Below are 23,163 nucleotides of genomic sequence, written 5' to 3' on the forward strand. Positions count from 1 at the left end.
ATAATATAACGTCACATTATATAACACAATACCAGTCACCTGTGAAATGGGCAAAATTCAAGCCTCAGCACTCTTAACTTACTAATTAAATGAGTTCATGGCACTTCTGTTGCAACCGATCTGACACTGGATCACAAACACGCATGCTCTTTGGAACTCCAGCTCTCTGACCTTATCCTAGCAATACACCCAGCAATATACACAATAGTTCAAGATTCTTACCTACAACTTTTTTTTTTTTTTTTTTGAGATAGGGTATCTCAGTATAGTCCTGGTTGTTCTGGAACTCACCCTGCTTTTAGACAAGGCTGACCTCAAACTCAGATCCACCTGTCTCTGCCTCCCAAGTCCTGGTATTAAAGCCATGCACCACCACCAACTGGCTTACCTACAACTGCTAAAAAGAAAACAAATGAAATGTGCATGAATGAGAATCTGGTTAAATCAGCTATGACATAATTTCCCATATCAAAATAGTATACAGCCATGAAAAATGAGGCTTCTGAGATACACACACACATACACACACAGTTGTCTTCATATTCTCTCTTTCACTTAAACCAAGATGCAGAGTGCATAGCAGCCCATGGGAATGCTGCTGTTTGAATGAGGGGAAGACCTTACACATGTTTAATTGTTCATGTGTTATTTCCAGAAGACTGCACAAGAAAATGGTAACTATGGTGACCGCTAAAGAATGAGGTTGCTGTGGAACAGGGAAGGGCAAGTATAGGAAAGATTTGGCCTCCAACATACAACTTTCTATATGGTTTTTCCTTTGAGATGGGGCCTCACTATGTAACTCTGGCTGGCCTGGAACTCACAGTGTAGACCAGGCTGCCATCAGAGATCTGTGTGCCTCTGACCGTAGGTACTGGGAATAAAGGTGTGAGCCATCACATCCGCATGCTTCTGAATTGTGCCATGTGTCTGTATCCCTTCCAAAGAGCACACTCAAATCACAAACATTTGAGGGTGTGAGGTGACTCAGATGGTAATGGCACTTGCCACACAAACCTGAGTTTGCTTCTAGGACATAACATGGTAGAAGGACGGAGCGATTTCATACAAATTGTCTTCTGGCTTCTACATGTGGGACATGGGAAACACTTACACAAATCAGTAAATATTGAAAAGGATTACAGTCATCTTTGTGTGTAAGACCAGACTCGGCCTTGTGTCGACAAAGTATGCATCCTTCATAGCTCTCCAGGGTCATGAAGGAAGAAGCCACGCCTGCTGGCCCATGCCTGCAATCCCAGTACCTGGGAGGTGTAGACAGAAAGTTTGTCCATGAGTTCCAGGCCACGGTTGTAGTACGTTCCAGACCAGCTAGCGCTACAGAGCAAAGGTGCAGTTGGCCAGGACACAGGGACCAAAGGAAAGGGGCTGTGTGATCAGTGAATCCTCCATTGCTGTCTTCTCACTATGGACATCTTGGACTCATCCCAGCATGCCTTGCAAAGCCTCCCCCAAAGGCAGGATCAAGGACATGGCAGACCGTGATGAGCCTTACCAGTTCACAGTGGCAAAGGCTCTGTCCCATTACCCCATCATTTCTTGAAGACCTTCTATGCAGCAAGTTCCAGCCTCACAGTCTTGTAGGGAGACAGACAGACAGACAGACGATTCATCCCAACAATAAAGATGGGTGAAGGATGGCCCAGAGCCGGGCGCCTCAGGGCTCCCTTCTTACAGGAAATGTATCGACTGGCATTTCCAAAATGAGGCATTAGCTGGATCTAGAGTATAGCAGGAATGGCTTGGGCAAGGTGTGGGAGCACCTGGGAGGCTATGGTGACCTTGAATAAGCCTTATGAGTGGGTCCTAGCCCTCAGGAAGTGAAGGCAGGATTCCAAGCTTGAAGACAACCTGGGCTACTTAACACAATCCTCTCTCAGAAAAAAATTGATCAGTCATTTGATGAAAACCCAGAATATAGAGTGGTCAGAAACCGGTGTGGCTTATAGCTTGGAGGAAAGGAAATGGGAGAAGATGACCAGGCAGATGGGCTGGGCTGGCCTGGCCTGGCCTGGCTCTCGTACAGGACCCTTTCCTGTAGTACATTGGCTTTGACTGGTTCTTGCTGATGGGTTGAGGCTGGGACTTGGGAGGTAGGAATCCACATGGTGTAAGCAGACCAAAGTCTGTGGTAATCAATAGATCAGTTGAAAAATCTTGGCTTGAACAGAAGGAAACCTGAGAGAGAGGGAGAGGGAGAGAGAAAGAGAGAGAGAATCAAATGTAAGATCTCTGCCTTAGCCAGGCGTGGTAGTGCACACCTTTAATCCCAGCACTTGGGAGGCAGAGGCAGGCAGAATTCTAAGTTACAGTGAGTTCCAGGACAGCCAGGGCTACACAGAGAAACACTGTCTCAAAAAACAAAAAACAAACAAACAAAAAGATCTCTGCCTTCCTTGCCTGCCCTTGCTCTCCTCTTTCCTCTCCTTCCCCTCTTCTTTGGGACAGCATCTGGATATACATCCCAGGCAGAGATCTGGATTCATGATTCTCAGCCTCTCGTGTTTGGATGACAGTTGTGCACCACTACATCTAGACAGACAAATCACACCAGCAGATGTTCACTCGGGGCTTGTCAGGTAAGAAGAAAGACGGAAGACGATCCTCAGGTAAACACCTAGAAAGACCGCAGAAGCCTTTGCTGAAGAGAGAGGCGCGGGCTTGGAGTAAGAGAACCGAGACCTTCCTGTAGGATTACTGTTTTTGGATTTGGAGACATCAAGCAGGAAGTCGGGCATGGGAGTCTGGAGCTCTGAGGAGAGGTCTGGGCTAGAAATATACGTTTGTGAGTCACCAGCATATAGATGGTATTTAAAGCCATGAGAATAGATGAGATCACCTAGGGAGAGAGAATATATATGAAAAGAGGAGGCCAAGATGAGCCCTGAAAACCAGTGAGGGTGAGTCCATGTTGCCATGAGGGATAGGGCACCCCGCAGAGAGACCAAATGGAGAAGGAAGTATCCCCCACAGCTGGACTTCAGCCAAAGGGCTCTAGTAAGCCCCTCAGAAAGGGCTGAGATTGCAGGCAGCAAGTGCAGGCACCAACAGTTGTCTGTCTCTGCTAAACCAATATGCATCTGTGAACTTTTTCTCAAGGTTTCAGAAGGCAGAAACTATCATCTATCTATCTATCCATCCATCCTTCCTTCCTTCTTCCCCTCCTTTGCATTCATTTGTGTATGCCATGGCATGTATATGGAAGTCAAAAGACAGCCTGTGTATCCTCACCTTGAGACAAGTTCTCTCATCGCCAACTACGAGTGCTAGGTTTACACATCACATGTGCAGCTTTAGGTGGGTTCTGGGGATTCTTTGTTTTTTTTTTTGAGATGGGGGTATCACTATGTAGCTCTGGCTGTCCTAGAACTCAGAGATTTTCCTGCCTCTGCTGGGATTTTATCCTGTGGTGTGCGTCACCATGCCCAGTGGGTCTGAATATATAAACTCAGATCCTCACATTTCTGCTGCAAATACTCTGCCTCCCACTAGCCATTCCCACACCCCCCAAAATATATTCTAAACCTTAAATAGAGTCCAGGGCAGCACAACTCTGTACAATTACTGATGGTCAGAGAGACGGAGGGAAAGGAGGTCCGGAGGTCAGCTTGAGGAGAAAGGGTCTCATCTGCCTTATTCTGGTTGGCTGGTAGAATAGGGGTGGGCTTTGTTATTTTTCTGTGTATATGTGGGTGAGGTGTTGGGGGCTGGTCTTGTGTGCTGTGTATTCAGATGTTGAGTGCTGTGTCCCAAAATCAGGTTGCAGTCTGGACATGGGCATTGTATTGACCAGTGTGCTGTAAAGAATACTTGCCAATAATCTCTGATTGGGTAATAGGCTAGAGCCTGTAACTGGGCAGGAGAGAGAGGAAGACAGGACTTAAAATGTAGTAGAGAAGTCTCAGGTAGGGACTAGGAGGAGATGGGAAAAGGTAGGGGAAGAGGGAGGTTGCCATGAGGCAGGATGGATGGACCATGAGGATGGACCATGAACAGGGAAAATTGCCCTGAGGACAAACATGGAGCAGAGCAAGCAAGACTCAGTGGGCAAATAACACCAGGCCTATGGCTCGAGTGCAGGCTAGAAAGCTCAGAACCTGCCCAGTGTAGGCTTACAGTGTATTAATAAAAATACCAGGTCTAGCCGGGCGTGGTGGCGCACGCCTTTAATCCCAGCACTCGGGAGGCAGAGGCAGGCGGATTTCTGAGTTCGAGGCCAGCCTGGTCTACAAAGTGAGTGCCAGGACAGCCACGGCTACACAGAGAAACCCTGTCTCGAAAAACCAAAAAAAAAAAAAAAAAAAAAAAAAAAAAAATACCAGGTCTGTGTGTCTTTTATTCGGGAGCTTTATATGCTACCATGGGGCAGAAGCCTCCCTAAGATCACTTCTATGGTGGGCTGTGTGCAGGCACTGCTTTTCTTCTATGGTGGGCTGTGTACAGGCACTGCTTTTCTTCTATGGTGGGCTGTGTGCAGGCACTGCTTTTCTTCTATGGTGGGCTGTGTGCAGGCACTGCTTTTCCAAGTACTAATTTTTTTCTTTTTCTCTTTCTTCTTCTTCTCCTTCTTCTTCTTTTGTTTTTTGTTTTTTTGTTTTTCGAGACAGGGTTTCTCTGTGTAGCCCTGGCTGTCCTGGAACTCACTCTGTAGACCAGGCTGGCCTTGAACTCAGAAGTCCACCTGCCTCTGCCTCCCAAGTTCTGGGATTAAAGGCGCACACCACCACTTCCCGGCTCCAAGTGCTTTTAATAAGGACTCACCCTCTCCTCCAGCCCGCCACCCAGGAATGGTAGTGGAAGAGAAAAGTTATTAGGCTATGGGGGAAGTCGACCTGTTCAGCAATCGTTCTTCGTGGGCAGCAGTTCAGTCCCATAGCAAACAAACACCAAATACAACTCAGCAGCTGCAGACCGGTCCTCTAAGCAGGCAGACACCAGGCACAAACTGGCAGCTGTAGTTCAATCCTGAAGAAACCACCAGGCTCACTAACTGGCCTGAGGCAAGGCTGCAGAAGCAGCAAGCTTCTGTGGGAACCCCACAAGTTCTTGGGTGAGTTTCTCTCAATGGCGCATTACCACAAGTTGAGTTCAACAATGATGCTATGTAAGGCGAACCGATACATTCCTGTCTTTAGGGAAGAGTAGCGAGACGGAGCAAACCAAAGCTCAGTGTCTGTCTCCCACTGTTTGTGGGGCCATATTTATTCTCCTTCATCAAGTGTCCTTTCAAGTGCCTGCTATATCCAAATATCCTTTCACCTGTGTCTGCTTCAGGAAAACATTCTTTCATGTGTTTGATTTAGCAAGACATCCTTTCACCTGTGTGCCCCAGCAAACCTTCATTTGGCATAACTTTCCAAAGAAATAAAAGTTTCCACTTTAAAGCCCCTTTTTGTTTAAGAAATTTCCTTTTTTCTCTCATTAGCAATCTATACACAATGAAAATAATTGTAAGAACCATCACATTTCAATAAATGGCATATGTACAGTATAGTCAAATAATCTAACAAAATAACTTTAAATTTCTATCAATATACAATACTTCAAACAAACATTTAAATTTCTATCAATATGCAATAATGAAACAAAATACCTTAAAATTCTAATATACAATAATTCAAACAAAATAACTTTAAAATTTTATCAATCTCTGATCATAACCAATAATAACTTTCCATCCTAGATGACAACAATTATAACAGCACATCAAACGACCAAACCTATCCACACCACCTTAAGGGACTAGGGTGACAATCTTTGTGAAATTGCTCCCTGCTGAATTGGGGTGAAAATTTCCTGTATGGGCCCCAAGGAGAAAAAATGTTTAGTTTGAAAAAAGGTTGTTGTAGCATTTGGTGTCCAGTCTCTGTTTTCCCAGTCTCTGTGTGATCCATCATTAGGACTAGCCTTTTGGAAGTTAGTTTACACATCTAGGATAAGTCAGTAACTGAGACGCCTGAATCACCTGGGCTGTTTGCTTTGTGAAGGCATTGTCTCAGCTCACAAGAGGTTTTCCCTGGTTCAATCTAATCTTTATTAAGTTTTGTTGGTAACTATATATTTTTTCTTTTCTTTTCTTTTCTTTTAGATTTATTTATTTCTCTTTATATGAGTACCCCATAGCTGTCTTCAGACACACACCAGAAGAGGGCATCAGATCCCATTACAGATGGTTGTGAGCCACCATGTGATTGCTGGGAATTGAACTCAGGACCTCTGGAAGAGCAGTCAGTGCTCTTAACCGCTGAGCCATCTCTCCAGCCCTGATAACCATATTTTTCTTTCTCTGTAGCTACGTAAGCATTAACCACATCCCCATCTTAACACTATTGTAGGCTTCCACTCTGATGCCAACACATCCTTATAGTTTATAGGTTGGCCGAGCTCCTCAGGTTTTTCAATAACCCAGTGTCTCTCAGCTGCTGCTGTTCCTTTTTCACCAACAGTTAAGAAAATTGAGAGTTAACAAAGCATTATTTAGTCTATCCCAGGGTTTTTACCCTCTCCCTTTTAATTTAATAAGCATCTCTTTAAAGGTATGATTGACTTTCTATAACTGCTTGTCCTGTGGGATTATGTGGTATACTAGTAACATGTTTTACATTGTAATATGCAAATAATTGCCACATTTTATTGGATACATATGCGGGAGCATTGCCCGTTTTAACTTGTGCAGGTATCCCCATAATTGCCATTATGTGTAATAAGTGTGTAATCATCTCACGATCAGCCTTTTCAGAACTTAATGCAGTTACCCACTGAATGTACATGGCAATGGTGTGGTGGACATGACTTTGCTTTCCAAGTTCTGCAAAATGGAAAATGTCCATCCGCCCGATGTCGTTTCTTTTGGTGCCCCTAGGGCTGCTACCAGCAGGTAATGGAATCTGATTGTATAGAGAACACGTAAGACTTTATTATTATTATTTCTTTGGCCTGTTGCCAAGTGATGGAAATGTTTTTTTCTTTAAACCTTTCCTATTAACATGATGTTTCTTGGGCTGGAGAGAGGGCTCAGCGGGTAAGAGCACTGACTGCTCTTCCAAAGGTCCTGAGTTCAAATCCCAGAAACCACAACCATCATAATGAGATCTGATGCCCTCTTCTGGTGTGTTGGAAGACAGCTACAGTGTACTTACATATAATAAATATTTTTTAAAAAATGATTTTTCTCATGAAATTTTGAGGCTCTAACATGTTCCCTACTAGTAATTTGTCAGTTTCATCATTTCCTTGAGCTAATGGCCCTGGCAAACCTTTATGAGACCAAATATGTGTAGGTAATTTCTACTTCTTATGGCCTGTTGCAATTGTATAAACAAAGTTAATTTGGAGTTATCAGGTACAAATTCTCTATATGCAAAATGACTCTTTCTGCATACAAGGAATCAGGAGTTATGTTAAGAGGTTCAGGATAATCTAATAATACTATAAGGATAGCATACAAATTCTGACTTTTGAACCGATGTATACGGACTTTTAACCACTTTGTTTATTTTATCTGACTTATAACCCATCTTGTTTGCATCAGTATAAAAAGTTGTTACCTCTGGAATTGGTGTTCTCTTTAGTATACCTAGAAAATCCAATTAGTTCTTTTAATAAATTATATAATTTGCTTTTTGGATATTTAATTTCACCAAAGTAGTTACTGCAAACTTTTTGCCAGTCTTCATTGACCACAAACAATAACATAATTTCAGCATTTGTAAGGGGTACTACAATTTTAGCCGAATGTGTTCCTGACAATTGATGTAGTCTTACTCTACCTTTGATAATTCAGAAATCTTGTCTATATATGTCTTCAATTCTTTATGAGCGAAGAAATCCATCCCATAATACTATCTCCCCTCTGCATAATGAGCCCAGTAGGAGAATCACTTGAAAGTAAAAGACCAGAAAATACTCAAGTTTAGGATCAACTCTCTCCACATCCGCCTCTTGCAGTCTTTGTTCTACAAGAGTCAACTCTTTTTTTCTGCTTTGGCCAATAGACATCTTGGACTGCTTAATTGGAATCTCCTTGTAATATTAGAAACAAATTACCTAACTCATATGTACTTAATCCAATTGCAGGCCTCAGCCAGTTAATCCCTCCCATTAATTTTGAAAATCATTAAGTGTATACAATTGGTCCCTATAGATCTGTGCCTTTTGTGCTGAAGTTTGATTTTATACCACAGATAACTGAGTGAATTTCCTCCTCTTTGTATTTTTTTGGGAGCAATCTGTAACCCCTAGCATGGTAGAATTTTTTTGGGTTACCATAAACATATTCTCTAAAACGTCTTCATGAGAATCAGCCACCAGAATGTCATCCATGTTATGATAAATGATAGATTGAGGGAATTGCTTACAGATAATTTCTAATGGTTGTTGCACAAGATATGACAAAATCAGACTATTTAACATTCCCTGTGGAAGCACTTTCCAGGAGTATGTCTCTTCAGTGGCTGACTACTCTTCAGTAGGTACTGAGAAAGCAAACCTTTCCCTGTCTTTCTCATGCAAGGGTATTCAGAAAAAGCAGTTTTTCAAGTCAATTACTATAGGCCATGGTTTTGGTAACAAGGATGGTAGAGGAGTCTGTGAGCTACCTTCTTAGCCGCTCTTAAAGCTGTAACCATCCTCCATTTACTTGATTTTTCTTTTTCTTTTTCTTTTTTACAACAAACACAGGGGATTCCGTGGGCTGATAGACTCTTCCAGCTGTTCTTGTACCAGTTGTTCAAATGCCTGCAATTTTTCTTTTGTTACGGGCCACTCCTCTTGCCAGGGAGGCTGGTTTGTTAACCATTTTAGGGGCAAAGCTGTTGGTATGTGTCAGCAGTGGCCCCTTTTACAAATTTGGGAACTCAATCCCTGTGACGTCCTGTTTATTGACCACGGGCACAGCCTGTGATTGATCTCTATCGCCTGTATCATTACCTTCTCCAGGAGCTTCTACCATATCCCCTCTAATTTCCTCATTTGCTGTCCCTAAGATTGCAGGAATACTAATTAACATACCCCACTGTTGTAAAAGATCCCTTCCCTATAAGTTTATGGGTACATCAGCCACATAAGGTCTCAACTTCCCTGTTTCCTCTCCTGGTCCCACGCAGGTTATCCACTGGACACTTTGTCTTATTTGTGATAATTTACCAGTTCCTATAAATTGTATACCTTCTGAGGTAGCAAATCTGGATTCCAAAACTGTTGGAAAAGTATACCAACATCGGGTCCTGTATCCACCAACCGATCTATGTCCACTCCATTCGGCTGGATCCCTAACCATTAACCATTGTTTTCCAGAACACACATTTTCCAGTGCTCCCAAAAGCCCCTGTTCATTCAACTGGAATGGCATTGCCCTTGATGTAAGGAAATAGCAACTGAGCAATTTTATCCCCTGCTTCAATTTGCATCTCCTTTTCTACATTTGCCATGGTTTTTCTCTCTTCCTTGCTACCCCCATCTCTATTGTGTATCCACACCTGGATGCACAATAAATCCTGAGAAGTTAATCCACTTCCTCCCGAGATGATTCCCACTGTCCCTGAAGGTAAGGGACCACATACACCAGTGGGTAACTTATAACGTTCACCTTTTGGGGATAATGTAAGAGAGGTATCTGTGAACAGATCCAAAGCTGCACTTCCATCTGTAGCACGTCTAAGGTCAGAAATACCTAATTTCCTTGCTTGATTGGTACTTCGTGACTGACCAAAGGAAAACGGCTCATATTGTTTGCTGCAGAGCCTCGGGTTGATGGCCCCTCAGTTCCTTTCCTGATGGCGAGAGGTCACTGCCTCTCTCTCTTTTAGGCTAGCAGTCCTGTGACCAATGTCTGCCCTTTCCACAGCACCTGCCATTGCTGGGAAGCCTTTGTAGCTCTTAATAACCAGAACCTGCTTGGTCTCCTCTACAATTACCATATCCTCTAGAATCAGTGTACCTGTTATTTTGAACTCTGCCTTATAATATCTTTGGAAAGATCAAACTGACCACAGTTAAAACTTCAAGCATTTTGATCTCTGATATTTTAGCCACAATTTGCCCTGAGAACCCATACCAGTTGTTTCTCTTATCCATTCATCTACTGGGACTCCACAAGCTTTCAATAGTCTGTTGCTCTCTTACATTTGGTGTTCGCATTTGCAAAGGCCAGTATTTCTATCGATGACTGTTTTCGGGGCCTGTTATATATTACAGCTGAACTCTACCTCTGTAAGAATTCTATAGAAGCTTCTCCGGTATGATTTTAGTAAACGAGGTGGGTCTTTTTCCCAGGTTCCTCAACCAAATCCCAAACTCTTAAAGAGGCAACACGACATTGTTCTGTTACACTGTCATCAGATCTGACATCTGGTTGTAAATCTGCATTATGCCCTTCACCCAGCAGCTGGTCTTTAGTAATGTTTATTCCCCTTGCTAAATTACGTTGTGCTAGCTTTGTGGCTTCCTACCTCCACCACAACAACCATTGTGCAATTGTTAACCAGCTTCTAGAACAACTGACACCAATCCCTTCCAATCTTGAGGGATCACCCTATGCTGTGTAGCCCAGTTATTTAGCATTCCTTTGACAAAAGAAGAATGTAAGCCATACAAAACAACAGATTCTTTAAAATGCTTTAGATCAATTCCTTATAGGCAGGAATAGCATCATTAGCAGGCATGTGCTACACAAAGACTGGGAAGGCTGAAGGGGCCTGTGTAGGTGCACTCCTCTGCAAACCCTCTGGAGGTGCACTGGTTGCACATTAACCCTTTGTGCCTGTCCCACCTCCTGCTCTTCCTGACCCCTTGTCTAACTGAGTCCTTTGGACACCTGGTAGTGAAAGTGTGTGGAGCAGGGCGGGGCAGCACTTTACCTTACAGCCTCTTTCCTTTCCCCTTTTCATCGTTCATCCATTCCCGGTCTCATTTCCCAAGCCTGAACTCTCTTCTCCCCTTGGTCTTCTTGCTTTCTAAGTACTTCGATGTGCCTAGCCAAGTCTGCAGTGTTTTCTAACAGCGAACTGAGTGAACCCTCCAAGTTTTCAACCTTCCCTCCAAACTTTTTCAGAATAGTTTATGTAAACACTGCAAACCAGAAAACCCCCTCCGGGAACAGATAGGAGACCCACTCAGCAGCAGGAGCTGCCATTTTGCCAATTTCCTTAAGCAACATTGCTAACCCTTCATAATCTGCAGTTTCCTCTGCCGCAAGCAGAAGCAGGATTACCCATTATGTCTAAGCCATGCTGGGTGCCATCTGTAGACACAAATACTTGCAACCTAGTTTTAATAAGGGTCCAAACTCTCCTCTAGCCAGCAGAGGTAGTGGAAGAGAAAAGTTATTAGGATATGGGGGGAGTGGCCATGTTCAGCAATAGTTCTCTGGGGGTGAGCTCAATTTTCTTGGACAGCAGTTCAGTCCTGTAGCAAACACCAAATAAGACTCAGCAGCTGCAGACCATTCCTCTAGGCAGGCAGACACCAGGCCTGAACCAGCAGCTACATACAGTCCAGTCCTTTCAGCAAGCAGACACCAGGCAGCTGTAGTTCAATCCTGAAGAAACCACCAGGCTCGCAGAAGGGGCAAGCTGCCACAGGAACCTCACAAGCAGTTCTTGGATGAGTTTCTCTCAGTGACATATTATCACAAGGTGAGCTCAACAACACTATGTAAGGTGAACCAATACATGCCTGCCTTTAGCAAAAATATCAAGGCGGAGCAAACCAAACCAAAGCTCAGTGTCTGTTTCCCACTGTCTGTGGGGTCATATTTCTACTCCTTCACCAAGAGTCCTTTTACATGTTTGCTGTATCCAAACACTCCTTCGCCCGTGTCTGCTTCAGGAAAGCAGTCTTTCATGTGTTTGATTTAGCAAGACATTCTTCACCTGTGCATCCCAGCAAACCATCATTTGGTATAACTGACTTTCCAAAGAACAGGAAGTTCCCACTTCAGGTGTACCTATTTGTGGAGACAAGTTTGCAGAGGCTGCAGGTGTATTTCCTCAGGACTTTCCACTTTGGCTTCTTTTTTGTCTTTCTTAAGCAGAGTTGGGGGTGTGTGTGTGGTAAAGCTGTTTTAATATAATTCAGAAGCTCACATCTGAGTACATGAGCTTCTCAAAGCAGCATCTCGAAAGGAAAAGATGCCCAGGTGTGGGCGCTGTCCATCCAGCGGGTAGCCTATGCCTGGGTTTGTTGAAGCAGGGCCTCTCATGCTCGTTTATTTCAGATGGGCTCTTGCTTTGTGTTTCTCCTGCTTTAGTCTCCAGAGCACTGGGATTACAAGGCATGTATCACCCTGCTTACCTCTCTAGGTGTTTTTGTTTAGAAAATAAAAGCTGAGCTATCCCAGACCCAGAAAGACAAACTTAACAGCAGACATTAGCTGTTAGGTAAAGGACAATCATCCTACAGGTCACAGACCCAGAGAGGCTAAGGACCAGGAAGGGCTTAAGGGGGATGCAAGGATCTCCTTGGGAAAGGGAAATAGACTTTTGTGGGGGCAGTGAGGATGGGAACAGGAGTGGTCACGCATGAGGAGGGAGGAGATGGAAGGAGAGAGTACTGAGAGAAATGACTGGAATGGGGAACTGCAATGGAAACTCCCCTGAATCTATAAGAGTGGTCTCCTAGTAGTGGGGGATATGGAATCTAAACCGACTATAACCAGGCAAGGCTCCCAGCAGTGGGACTGGGGCACCAACCCAATCACAAAATCTTCAACCTACGATCTGTCGATCTGTTCTGCCTGCAAGACAAGCTGGGGTAATTGTGGTGCAGAACTTGTGGGAGTGGCCAACCCATGACTGGTCCGATTTATGGCCCATGCTACAAGACAGAGCCCATGCCTGACTGCTATGTGAATGACTAGAACCAGGGGCAAGACAGCCCAGAGACTCAGGATAGAACCAAGCACTGTGTGTGTGTGTGTGTGTGTGTGTGTGTGTGTGTATGAAATGATTCCTAATGATATTCTGCTGTACTCATAAATTGGTGCCTAGCCCAACTGTCATCAGAGAGGCTTCATCCAGCAACTGATGGGAACAGGTGCAGAGACCCTCAGCCAAACACTAGGCAGAGCCAGGGGGAACCCTGCAGAAGACAGGGAGGAAGGATTGTAGGAGCCAGAGTGCTCAAGGATACCACAAGAACACAGCCCACAGAACACAGCCACAGCCCATCAGCTAAGCAGGGCACATAGGAACTCACAGAGACTGCGACGACAATCAGGGAACCTCCATAGGTCTGTGCTAGGTCCTCTGCATGGGTGTTATGGTTGTGTCACTTGATGTTCTTGTGGGATTCCCACCACTGTGGCAGCTGCCTCTGAGTCATTTGCCTGCACTTGGGACTCTTTTCCTCCTACTGGGCTGCTTCATCCAACCTTGATAGGAGGCTTATTGTATCTTGTTAGGCCATGTTCGATGAGTATCCCTGGGAGGCCAGCTCCTCTCGTTCTCTCTCTCTCTCTCTCTCTCTCTCTCTCTCTCTCTCTCTTTCTCTCTCTCTCTTAAGGGGATACAGTTGAAGTTCTTCTGGGGGAGATGAGACACAGTAGCAGGGGGACTGGGAGGAGTGAAGGGAGGGGAAATGGTCAAGATGTAATGTGTGAGAGTGAAGTTAGAGAGAGAGGACAGAAAAGATCAGGCGGAAGGGTTGGAATGTTGTGGAAATGTCTTCCAGGCATAGCTGTGGCACTCTCTTGAATTCTCAATAGCTGTGATTAACTGAAGTGGAGGAGGAGGAGGAGGAAGCTAATCCTGATGTAGAAGGATTACACTCCTTTAATCCCAGCATCGTTTGGGAGACAGAGGCAGGTCTCTGTGATCTCCTGGCCCGAGAGAGGATCCTTTAATGAGGAGCCACCTTCGGGACAAGTGGAGTAACAGAGTAGCCAGGAGACTGTAAAACAAGCACGGACAGAATCAAGGAGACCCTGAAATGTCCTTGGCCCTGGTGGGCTGGAGTTCGTTTGTGATAGACAGGCCTAACTGCCAATCAGAGGCGAGCTGTCTCTTCCAAATTGAGGTGGGGCCTCCGGAGTGCAGGTCGCAATTAGGAAGTGACACGGGGAGGACTGCGGAAACTAGAGAAAAGAAACGGGTGGGGTGGTGGAGGGTGAGGTTCACATGCCACCAATGCCACCAAAAGGGAAACTGAGTCACGGTGAGGCGAGTAGACTAGGATCTTTGAATGGCCGAGAGATTAGCCTTGGAATGAGCCTGGGGAGTTCCTCTGTTGACAACACCCTCAGCCCTCTTCGCCTCCCCGCCTCCGGGTGACAGCCAGTCCCAAGAGAGGAGCCTGCCTGCCTGTAACCTGTAGAAGAGATGGTGGCACCGTCGGACCAACACTACTGCCACCTGGTGGAAAAGTTGGCTATTTCTCTTGTGCCTCACCGTGCGCTTCCATCTCTACTGAGCGCTAAAATAAAGCCTGGAGATGGATGGGTGCAAACCCACGAACCTGGGGTTCAGAAAGGGAAGAGGGCCCTCCCCCCATAGAAGAATGCACAGCCTTGGGAAGCGTTGTGTCAGCGTTCCCCGTCCCCCTGCACACTGGTTTGGGCCTCCCTCTTAGGGCTTCTGCCAATGCCATGAGCCAATCTGTGTACGTTTCTTGGCATTTTACTAAGCAATCAGTAAAGTAGTTTTATTTGATCCAAAGAACAACTGAAGATGTGTAGCCCTCCTCACCTCCCCAATAGAGCTGCTATGCAAACACATGTCTCCTAGTCCTAGCTAAGTTCTGGGACACCACTGATCAAATGACTGACTGTGGTTCTCTGATAGAACCGAAGGCCTTGTGCACTCTGAGCAAAAGCTGTACCCCTGGCCTACACCCCAAGACCCCTCACCACTGTTGCTGTTATGGTCAGTGTCATCCTTGAGGCTCAATGGGGCTCTTCTGCATCAGGAGCTAGAAGCACCCCATAGTCGGGCTAGCGGAATGGCTCTGGGCTGTGACATCATAGAATCCTACTCATTCATAGTAGTGAGAGGTTATGAAGCTGTGGCTGTGGGTAGCCGTAGGGGTGTGGATGTCGGTGGCTGAGCTGGGGACCATAGAAACAGGTGGGGAGCTGAGCTCAGGAAGAGTAGGAATAAGGGAGGCTAGAGACTGGGAGTAAACTTCATTGTGGCCAGGAGGGAGGAGGATGGCCCCGCCCCAGGCCTTAGTCCCCTCCCCCTTCCTTTCCCCTCTTTCTTCCTTTTCTCTTTTTTCCTTCTCCTTCCTCCCTTTTGTCCCATTTTACTTTGTCTTGAGACAAAGTGTTGCTCTATAGCCCAAACCTTCAGTCCAAACCTTCCCTCCCCATCTCAGACATGGTGGGCTTCTGATGGGAGCTCGACCAGCCCTGGGACAAAACAATCAGAGCTCTGCGTTTGCCTGGCCTCGTCGGTGGGCACGATGGCCCTTGGGCTCTTGTCACAGACTCTGCTTTGGTTTTTAGCCCCCAGAAGAGATGGAACCCGGCCCTCGGTTTCAGGAGCCAGACCCCAGCCAGTTGTAAACAGGCCTTTCTTTGATTATCCAGACTCAGACCGAGCTAGCCTTCTTGCTGTGGCCCGGTTTATTGGAGAGAAGCCTATAATGTTCGTTAAGACAGGTATGAATCAGCTTGATAGAGGGACCTCCCTCCTGGCGGGGTCTGGAAGGACGCTGTTGTTCGTTGTCTGGCAGATTCCAGTCCTGGGCTCTTCCAGAACATCCTGGTGGGAACATTAGTGGTGGCCTTCTTCTTCCTGCTTTTCCAGTTCTGCTTGCATGTGTGAGTTGTGTCTCTGTGTCCTCGCCCTACCCCTTCCAGAGGACCCAAGTCTCCTATGTGCCCCTCCTCATCTGATCTCCATACTCCTCAGGAACTTCCAGAAAGGGGCCTAAGAGAGATCCAGCCAGAGCCAGCTGAGGTGAGCAGGTGAGCCAGAGACAGAGCCCTGGACCCAGCTGTGAGCCACACACATCTACCCTGCCTTCTGTTGAGAAATAAAGGTGGTGCCTCCTTCCTCCTAGACTGCAGTAGCCTTCTATGTAGCCACCCATCCCCCACCTCCTCCTTCCTCCCTGACTTCGAAGTGGCCGTTCACACACCCCATTCCTCCCAGGCTGCACACCACACACACACACACACACACACACACACACACACACACACACACACACACACACGCTTTTCTCCTTCCTCCCTTACTACTCAGTGGTTATGTAGTGACCCCTCCCCCTTCCTCCCCTCTTCCCAGCCCCCAAAACTGGACCAAAGGGGTCTTGCTGGCGGTCAGGAAGATCATCTTTATTAGCGGTCTGTAAAAGCACCTCCCGGGGTCTGTGGCCCCCAGACTGGAGGAAGCCGCGATTGGCCTGTAGCACCAGGGACAAGCCGGGGCCGAGGGCTAAATGTGCCCCTGACAGAAGGGACTGGCCTGGCGCCTGTCCCCAGGGCTGCTCAGCGCTGGAAAGGTTGTAGGGGAGCAACTGCCTTCCTCCCCTCACCCCAACAAATTAGTTTGATATGGGTGAATAAGTAAAATGGTTCCTCAGATTGGTCTCCACAGGAAGGAGCTGTGGGGGGTTACTGCCCTGTCAGGGCCGAGGTGGGGTGAGTTAGGATGTCTTCTCTCTCCCCGGGGTGATGGGGAGCAGAGAGGGATTTGCAGCAGCAGGGCTAGGATGTCCTTGGCAGCGGGGCCACCCTCATGTCCCTTGACTCCTTGGTCCCAGTGAGCCCCATCTCCTCCCTTCCCCTTTCATTTTGTTAGCACAGAGGCAAGAAGAGGTTCTTCATGCCGGTCCCCTCTCTTCCTGCCTGCCAATCTGACCTCAGCTCCCGAGGGAATATAGCTTCTCCTTATTCTAAGTCCATCTGTCTTGGGGCTGTCAAGGAAAGGGACTCCTGGCTCTCATCCCCCCCCCTACACACACACTAATTACCCCAATGCACTGTCTCCACAGGGGCTGGAGGGGGGGGAGGGTTTCCAGGGTCTAGCCTCAGTCCTGGGTCTGACAAGGAGAGGGTGGTGGGGAGCCTCGGGGTCGGAAGAGGCGGCAGGCCCCGCGGCAAATGAGGAAGAACCAGTAGAGCTGGGGTGCGAGGAGCAGCGCGGCGCCCAGGTTGACGTGGGCCGGGATGGCCATGGGCACTGAGAGCAGGGGCAGGCCAGCGTGGCGCCCGTAGGCCCAATACAGGTAGGGGAAGAGCAGCACCCGGCAGCACAGGAAGCTGAGTAGCATCAGGGCTCCATTCACCTTGTGCAGCAACGTGTGCTGCTGCTTGTACTGTGGACAAGAGCAAGGCGGTAGGGCCCGGAGAGCCGGGTTCCCTCCCCATGGCTGCCTCCCCACCCCTCTGCCTATGGCTCCTCCCCACAGCCGCCCCTGCACAGGACCAATGCTCTTGTTCTTATTCTTGCTTTTTTTTTTAAAGACAGAGTTTCACTATGTAGCTCAGGCTAGTCTCGAGCTCACGATCTTCCTGCCTCAGCCTTCCCAATGCTAGTGTTAAGGGAACACACCACCTCGCTGAAAGGCTGCAGGGTCTTTAAGGAACCCCCCAAAGTCCCCGGCCGGTGTCCACCCCCACATGCCCCTCAGATTTCAAATTTCACTCTCACCTGGATGAGGATCTTGCCCAGGCAGACAAAAGGTGTGCTGACCTCGGCCATCAACATGCAGCCTAGAAAGAAATCTCCCTTGCCTTGTCGCCACACCTAGGGGAAAAGGCAAAAGCCTGAGGAGCGGTGCCTACCTGTACCTCTCCCCACAGAGATACTCTGTGCTCTCTTGCTAGTGCCCCTCCCATCTCTCTGTGCACATGTGTGCATGTGCGTGTGCGTGTGTGTGTGTGTGTGTGTGTGTGTGTGTGTACATGCATATGAAGGCCAGAAGTCAGTTTCCTCAGTTGCTCTTGATTTTATTTTTTGAAGACTCATCTTTCACTGAACCTGTAACTCACTCATCTGGCTGCACTGGCTGGCCACCAAGCCCAGGGACCGGTCTGTTTTCACTACCCCAGACCTGGGATTCAAGCACACACTAGCTTTTCAAGACTCTGGTTCTTGTGTTTGCATAGCAACCACTGACTAAGACATCTCCACAGCCCTATCCCCCCACCCCACCCCCAATATTCCTTTTTGTTTGTTTGTTTGTTTTCTTTCTCCTGTGTCAGGGTTTCTCTATGTAGCCCTGGCTGTCCTAGAACTCACTCTGTAGACCAAGCTAGCCTCAAACTCAGAGATCCACCTGCTCCTGCCTCCTGAGTGCTGAGATTTAAGATGTGTGGTTTTTTTGGTTTTTTTTTTTCCTCATTTGGACGAGAGTCTCATGTCCCCCATACTGGCCTCAAACCCACTATGTAGCAGAGGATGACTTTAAACTTCATATCTTCTTGCTTGCACTCTCAAGTGCTAGGATTATAAATGTGCTGGAAATTAAACCCAGGTTTCACACATGCTAAAGAAACACTCTCTCAGCTGAACTATATCCTCAGCCCAGACAGACACTTAGTCCTGGATTATAAACACTCAGTACACTCTTTTCTCCTGCCTACAACCCTGCAGACTAAGAGAGCAAGCAAGCCTTACACAACAGAGGAAGGATGGGTCTCACATACAGGTAGCCAATGCTCTAAGGCACCCACTCTGACTTCTACCTCTTAAGAGTCTGGGAGGAATGCTGCACCAGAAGCCCCACCCCAAGTCCTGCCACCAGGGACGCCCACTCTGCTGTGCTGACGTGCTGGGGCTTTTCATCCCCCACCCAAGTCTCCTGGCTCCAGAAGGAAGGACTCACCACTGAGAGCGGGAAGCACACCAATACCATGGCCGCGTGGTGGAGCACCATGAGGAACTCCTTGTGCAGGTAGCCGCGTACCACAGCCCAGGTGCTGCCCAGGGCTCTGGGCGTCCCGTCTTCCCCTCCGTGCCCTTTAACCTGGTGCTTGTGCCAGTGGCAGAGGAACATGGCATAGATGTCATAGATGAAGTAGGGAACTGCAAACTGTGTATAGGCCGAGGACAGCCAGTGCCTGCAGGGAGGGGAGAGAGAAAGGGGATGGGCAGGGTCTCGGCAACCCCCAGGGCAGGATGCTCAATGGGGGCGAGTCAGGTCCATAAGGGTTCTCATAATAACTCTGAGTTTTGAGTTTCAGATGCCGGAGCTGAGGGATGGTATATGAGAAACCATCCAAGGTCAGACAGTCTCCCAGATGGACCTCACAGTCCCCAGGGTGTCTGTCTTTCTCCCTGTGTCTCTGTCTCTCTCCTTCATCCACCGTTTTCCTCTGCAGTATCATGAGGAGAGGAGACCAGAGAACACTGCAGATCGCGGGTAAGGACTGAAATGAACGGAGGCAAGATACAAAGACATCCCCAGTTAGGAACCAATGAGGAAGGCCCAACTCCTATAGCCACCCCGTGGCCCAGCACCAGATGACATAGCGGCTCTCACATGCCAGGCACTACGCTGGCACTTAAATATTTACCCAGCAGCAGCTTGTTCACCTCTCACGAAACCCTGTGTTATGGAGGGGTTAAGTACTGTGGCCAAGGGATAACCACAGGAGTCCTTGCTCGGCCCCACTGTCTGGAGAAGGTCAGAGAGTTGGAGCTGGTCCCCAGGGCACCAGAGGGGCTGTCAGTGTAGCCTGCCTTTGTTCCAAGGTAGCAAGTCTATTGTTAGTTCAGGTATGGCCAGCAGTAAAGAGAAACTGCCTAGCAAAGATGCCAAGAACAGAGAAAGTTCTACAGACTTTGGAGTAAACAAATACGGGAAGCACACAGATACGCAACTCTGCGCTTTTTTTTTTTTTTTTTCTCTTGAGTCAGCACAGAAGCTTTCTCAAGTCCAGGAATCCTCAGTCAGGCCTGGAGTGGGGATGGGAGACAGAAAGGCCCAGAGGGAGCAGAGCAAAGAGCTATCCAGCTAGCCACCATACACCAAGTGAGTGCTGGTGAGAGGGTGTGGTGAGAACAGAGCCAGCAGTGGCTTACTCAGGTGGGCTGACCTGGAGCAGGGGGCAGCCCTCTCTCAAAGGGACCCATACTGCAATGTTGTAGAGGGATGTGACCAGGAGTCAGAGTCAGGTGGCAGGGAAGAAGCAGCTAGCTAGAGACAGCAGAAATACAGACAGGACCCAACCGTGCTCAGGGAAGGCTCAGAGTGTGCCTAGGGATGCGTTGAGGGATGGAAGCCCTAGGACTCTGGGATGTGAAGAACTAGAAGGGGCTCAGCCCTGGGTTGACAAGTGAGGGGTTAGATTCCATGCCTGCTCTCTCAGCAGTTAGGTGCTCAGAAGGAAGGACAGCTGTTGCCCCTGGATTAACCCTGATCCTCCCACCTACCTAAGGATTAAAGGTGGAACAAGGCCAAGAACGGACTTGAGGTTGAGAATGCAAGAGCCAAAAGGTGACCTCTAGCTAAGAATAGGTGAGAAGGAGGTGTCCGGCACCAAACTTCTCTGGGACCCTTTAGCTGGGGAAGGGGTTGGGAGAAAGCAAGGGGAAGTCACATGGAAAAGGATCCTAAGAGGTGAGCCTCAGTACGATGGAGCCATGAACTGTTCTAGGCACTTAACACACTCAGCTCCTCCCTGCAGAGCTGCTCTGGGGAGAAGTGCGATCTCACTATAGGTCCTAGGAGGAGAGAATTCTCCCATAGGAAAAGAAGAGACAAACAGACACCAGAAGGTGGATGGAGACCAGGGTCACCCAGATAATGTCCCCTGAGGCCCAAAGGACACTACAGAAGGGCGTTAGAGCCAGAAGTCATAAGTCAGGAAGGGCATCCTGGGCTCACAGCAAATTTGCCCACAGCGAGCAGGGGGAAAAAAAAAAAAAAAAAAAAAAAAAAGGGTAGATCAGCACCACGGACAGGGCCCGTGTCCCCTTCACCCTCCTCCCGCCCCACGGCTCAGGCCTGGGCCTTTTTGGCAGCACCAAATACTGCAGTAGCTGCCAGTGCCAATTTTTGGCCTCTTCACCCCCAACCCCCACGGCCTGACCCTCCGTGGCCTTGCTGTGTCATCCCTTTCTCTTCTGCCCTGGACCCGAGCTGAGGCCCGTCATGGATTCCAGAAGGAGTGGAGGGTGAACCCACATGGTGAGGAGACGCTCAGTAAGGGGCTGGATAGGAACAGAATAGGAGCAATGCAAGAGTTGGGGAAGACATGGCTGGAGTTCAGAACCTAAGACAAGAGGCCAGGAAGCTGACCAGGAACTGCTCTGAGGATTTCCTTTGATCTCCTACCCCTGCTTCCTTGCTCCTGACCTTTAAGACAGGACAGGATAAATTTATCCTTGGTATTGAGTTGCAGCAATCACATGAACTTTCTTGATCCCAAGTTCAGGGACCACTACAGATCTGGGGGATCCCAGGTCCCACGTACAGACCCGCTGGGACCTGGGCAGGGTGGTCCTGAGGCACTCACTGGTCATCTATGATGTGCTTGCAGGAAGTGGAGACTATGTAGCCAGCTGTGGAGGCCATGATGGCTTGGACAGAGGACACCAACCTAGGAAGACAGAGGAAGGAGTGACAATCAGGTGTGCGCCTCCCGTCTCTGTGTTGTGGAAACCCTACCCCTCAGGATTCCACATCAGCCTTCACCTAAGCCAGGCTTTCCCACCATCACTTTCAGCCAAGCTGCGCTTAGCTTCCATCCTCAGTTCCCGCCTCTCCCAGCCTTCTTCATTCCTAGTTTGTGCCAGTGGAATCATCTTCTTCCCAGGACACCAGGGAGGCCGTCCTGAGGTGAGCCAGTGGCTAACAGTGAGCTCTCTCCCTGGGGAGGGAGGGAAGGGACCCATGAGGGCTAAGGGAGTCTCAGCTGCCCCTGCACCCTTTGGCCACCCAGACACCATGAGGCTCATACTTAGAGTCACTGGCCCCAGTGACCCTAAGCCCCCCCCACACACACACACTTTCCCACTATTTTCCTAATTCTTACCATGGCCCTCTTCCTGGCAGCCCTATTATAGAGATATACAAGTTTCACTGTCTACTTTTCTGCACCTTGACCCCCAAACACTAGCCCTGAAAAACACAGTCTTGCCCCTCGGCTTGCTCCTGGGTGTCTTGTGGGACTGTTTAGTCACATGCTGCCCTGCTTTAGAGGGAGGATAGGAGGGTGCTAAGGGAAGCAAGCTCAATAGTAGTCCAGATAGCTGGGTTTCAATGAGGTCCAAGGAGGGAAGGAAGCTTGGATGTAAACCTACCCACCACTACTGAGCCCAGGGGCGTGCTGTGGTCCCTTCCCCATGAAGCCTGTTGGAGAGAGAGGGGCTGAACTCGGGGAAGGCATGCCATTTACCTGGCGGAGACAATGACTGCATCGGCCTCCTCCCAGCGCAGCTGGGGCAGCCTCTGGAGCGTGTTCTTGGATAGGAGGAAGAGTCCGGGGAACACCACCCCCCCAGCCACCATCGGGGTAAGCATGGTGACTTGGACCCGGGTAGGGAGACCAGAGGGTCCAGAAGGGACAGGAAGGCCAAATTGAGGGAGGGAGTTGGAGGTGGAGAAGGGATTGCCAAGCCAGAGAGGGAGAGAGAAAGAGGGAGGGGGAGGCACAAAGGGGCCAGGGCGGGGACAGGATGGGACAAGAGGACCAGTTCAGGGCAAGGGAGAAAGGGACTTCAATGAGATTGGGGACACAGAAAGAAAGGGCTAGCTAGGTGTCGGAGGGTGGGGGGGGACGACAGAGCGCCGGTGAGAGGATGGGGAGAGACTACCAAGGGAGGACTTGATGAGAGGAGCAAGAGGGATAGGGGACAGGAGGAGGAAGATGCAGTGGGGGAGGGGAGGGAGAACCGCGGCAGGTGGGGGGGGGCTTACGTGGAGAGGCTGGGAGGGCCCAAGGAGGCGGGGTGGGGGACGGTGGTGCCAGCCCTGAAAAAAGGGAGGGAGGAAAGGACGGAGCAGAGCGGAGGCGCAGCTGGGCAAGCGGTCACCAGTCAACACTGCTCTCCCGCCACCACAGGCTACCACCTCCTCCTGCTGCCGCCGCCACAGCCCCGCTGCCCTGTGCAGACACCGCACATGGCATTATAGAGTTGGTGCCCAGCCCCCTGCCCCCTCTGTGAGGAGGGGGAGGGGGAGGGGAAGCCACCAGCTTGGGGAGGGTGGGAGAGGGGGAGGGAAATGATGGCACCGACCAGACACCAAGAA

The 23,163-nt window shown here is 48.6% G+C and overlaps 2 protein-coding genes and 1 long non-coding RNA gene across 5 annotated transcripts; 2 read left to right on the forward strand and 1 right to left on the reverse strand.

Moving 5' to 3' along the window:
* The first annotated feature begins 15,010 nt into the window (after positions 1-15,010).
* Positions 15,011-18,759, forward strand: Fimp1 (fertilization-influencing membrane protein 1). 2 transcript variants are annotated; one of them, XM_021167982.3, is made up of 5 exons: positions 15,011-15,080; positions 15,461-15,616; positions 15,691-15,778; positions 15,870-15,925; positions 18,661-18,759. In XM_021167982.3, the coding sequence occupies exons 1-4, from the start codon at positions 15,011-15,013 to the stop codon at positions 15,889-15,891; spliced, it is 336 nt and encodes a 111-aa protein (XP_021023641.1). In that variant the 3' UTR covers positions 15,892-15,925; positions 18,661-18,759. The 2 variants fall into 2 exon arrangements, with proteins under 2 accessions (XP_021023641.1, XP_021023640.1); XM_021167981.2 differs by lacking the exon at positions 18,661-18,759 and having other exon boundaries at positions 15,870-16,004.
* On the reverse strand, positions 16,285-22,743 carry Tlcd3b (TLC domain containing 3B). 2 transcript variants are annotated; one of them, XM_021167976.2, is made up of 5 exons: positions 22,310-22,743; positions 21,428-21,511; positions 18,793-19,027; positions 17,616-17,711; positions 16,285-17,280 (listed from the first exon to the last, which is right to left on the reverse strand). In XM_021167976.2, the coding sequence occupies exons 1-5, from the start codon at positions 22,432-22,434 to the stop codon at positions 16,993-16,995; spliced, it is 828 nt and encodes a 275-aa protein (XP_021023635.1). In that variant the 5' UTR covers positions 22,435-22,743; the 3' UTR covers positions 16,285-16,992. The 2 variants fall into 2 exon arrangements, with proteins under 2 accessions (XP_021023635.1, XP_085697447.1); XM_085841321.1 differs by lacking the exon at positions 22,310-22,743 and adding an exon at positions 21,607-21,736.
* LOC147002854 (uncharacterized) lies at positions 19,261-21,699 on the forward strand. The gene is made up of 3 exons (XR_015047812.1): positions 19,261-19,329; positions 21,452-21,542; positions 21,638-21,699. It is a non-coding gene; the product is annotated as an uncharacterized LOC147002854 (long non-coding RNA).
* Positions 22,744-23,163: the final 420 nt, after the last annotated feature.

This window comes from Mus caroli, unplaced genomic scaffold, assembly GCF_978045245.1.
Source record: "Mus caroli unplaced genomic scaffold, Mus_caroli_1 scaffold_8, whole genome shotgun sequence".
Lineage (NCBI taxonomy): Eukaryota > Metazoa > Chordata > Mammalia > Rodentia > Muridae > Mus > Mus caroli.

Coding starts and splice junctions, on each gene's coding strand:
- Fimp1 (XM_021167982.3), top strand. CDS start 15,011: ATGAAGCTGTGGCTGTGGGTAGCCGTAGGGGTGTGGATGTCGGTGGCT. Junction 15,081..15,460: donor GCTGGGGACCATAGAAACAG/GTGGGGAGCTGA, acceptor TTTGGTTTTTAG/CCCCCAGAAGAGATGGAACC. Junction 15,779..15,869: donor TTCCAGTTCTGCTTGCATGT/GTGAGTTGTGTC, acceptor CATACTCCTCAG/GAACTTCCAGAAAGGGGCCT.
- Tlcd3b (XM_021167976.2), bottom strand. CDS start 22,434: ATGCTTACCCCGATGGTGGCTGGGGGGGTGGTGTTCCCCGGACTCTTC. Junction 21,512..22,309: donor GCAGTCATTGTCTCCGCCAG/GTAAATGGCATG, acceptor CTGTCTTCCTAG/GTTGGTGTCCTCTGTCCAAG. Junction 17,281..17,615: donor TGGGCAAGATCCTCATCCAG/GTGAGAGTGAAA, acceptor TCTTGTCCACAG/TACAAGCAGCAGCACACGTT.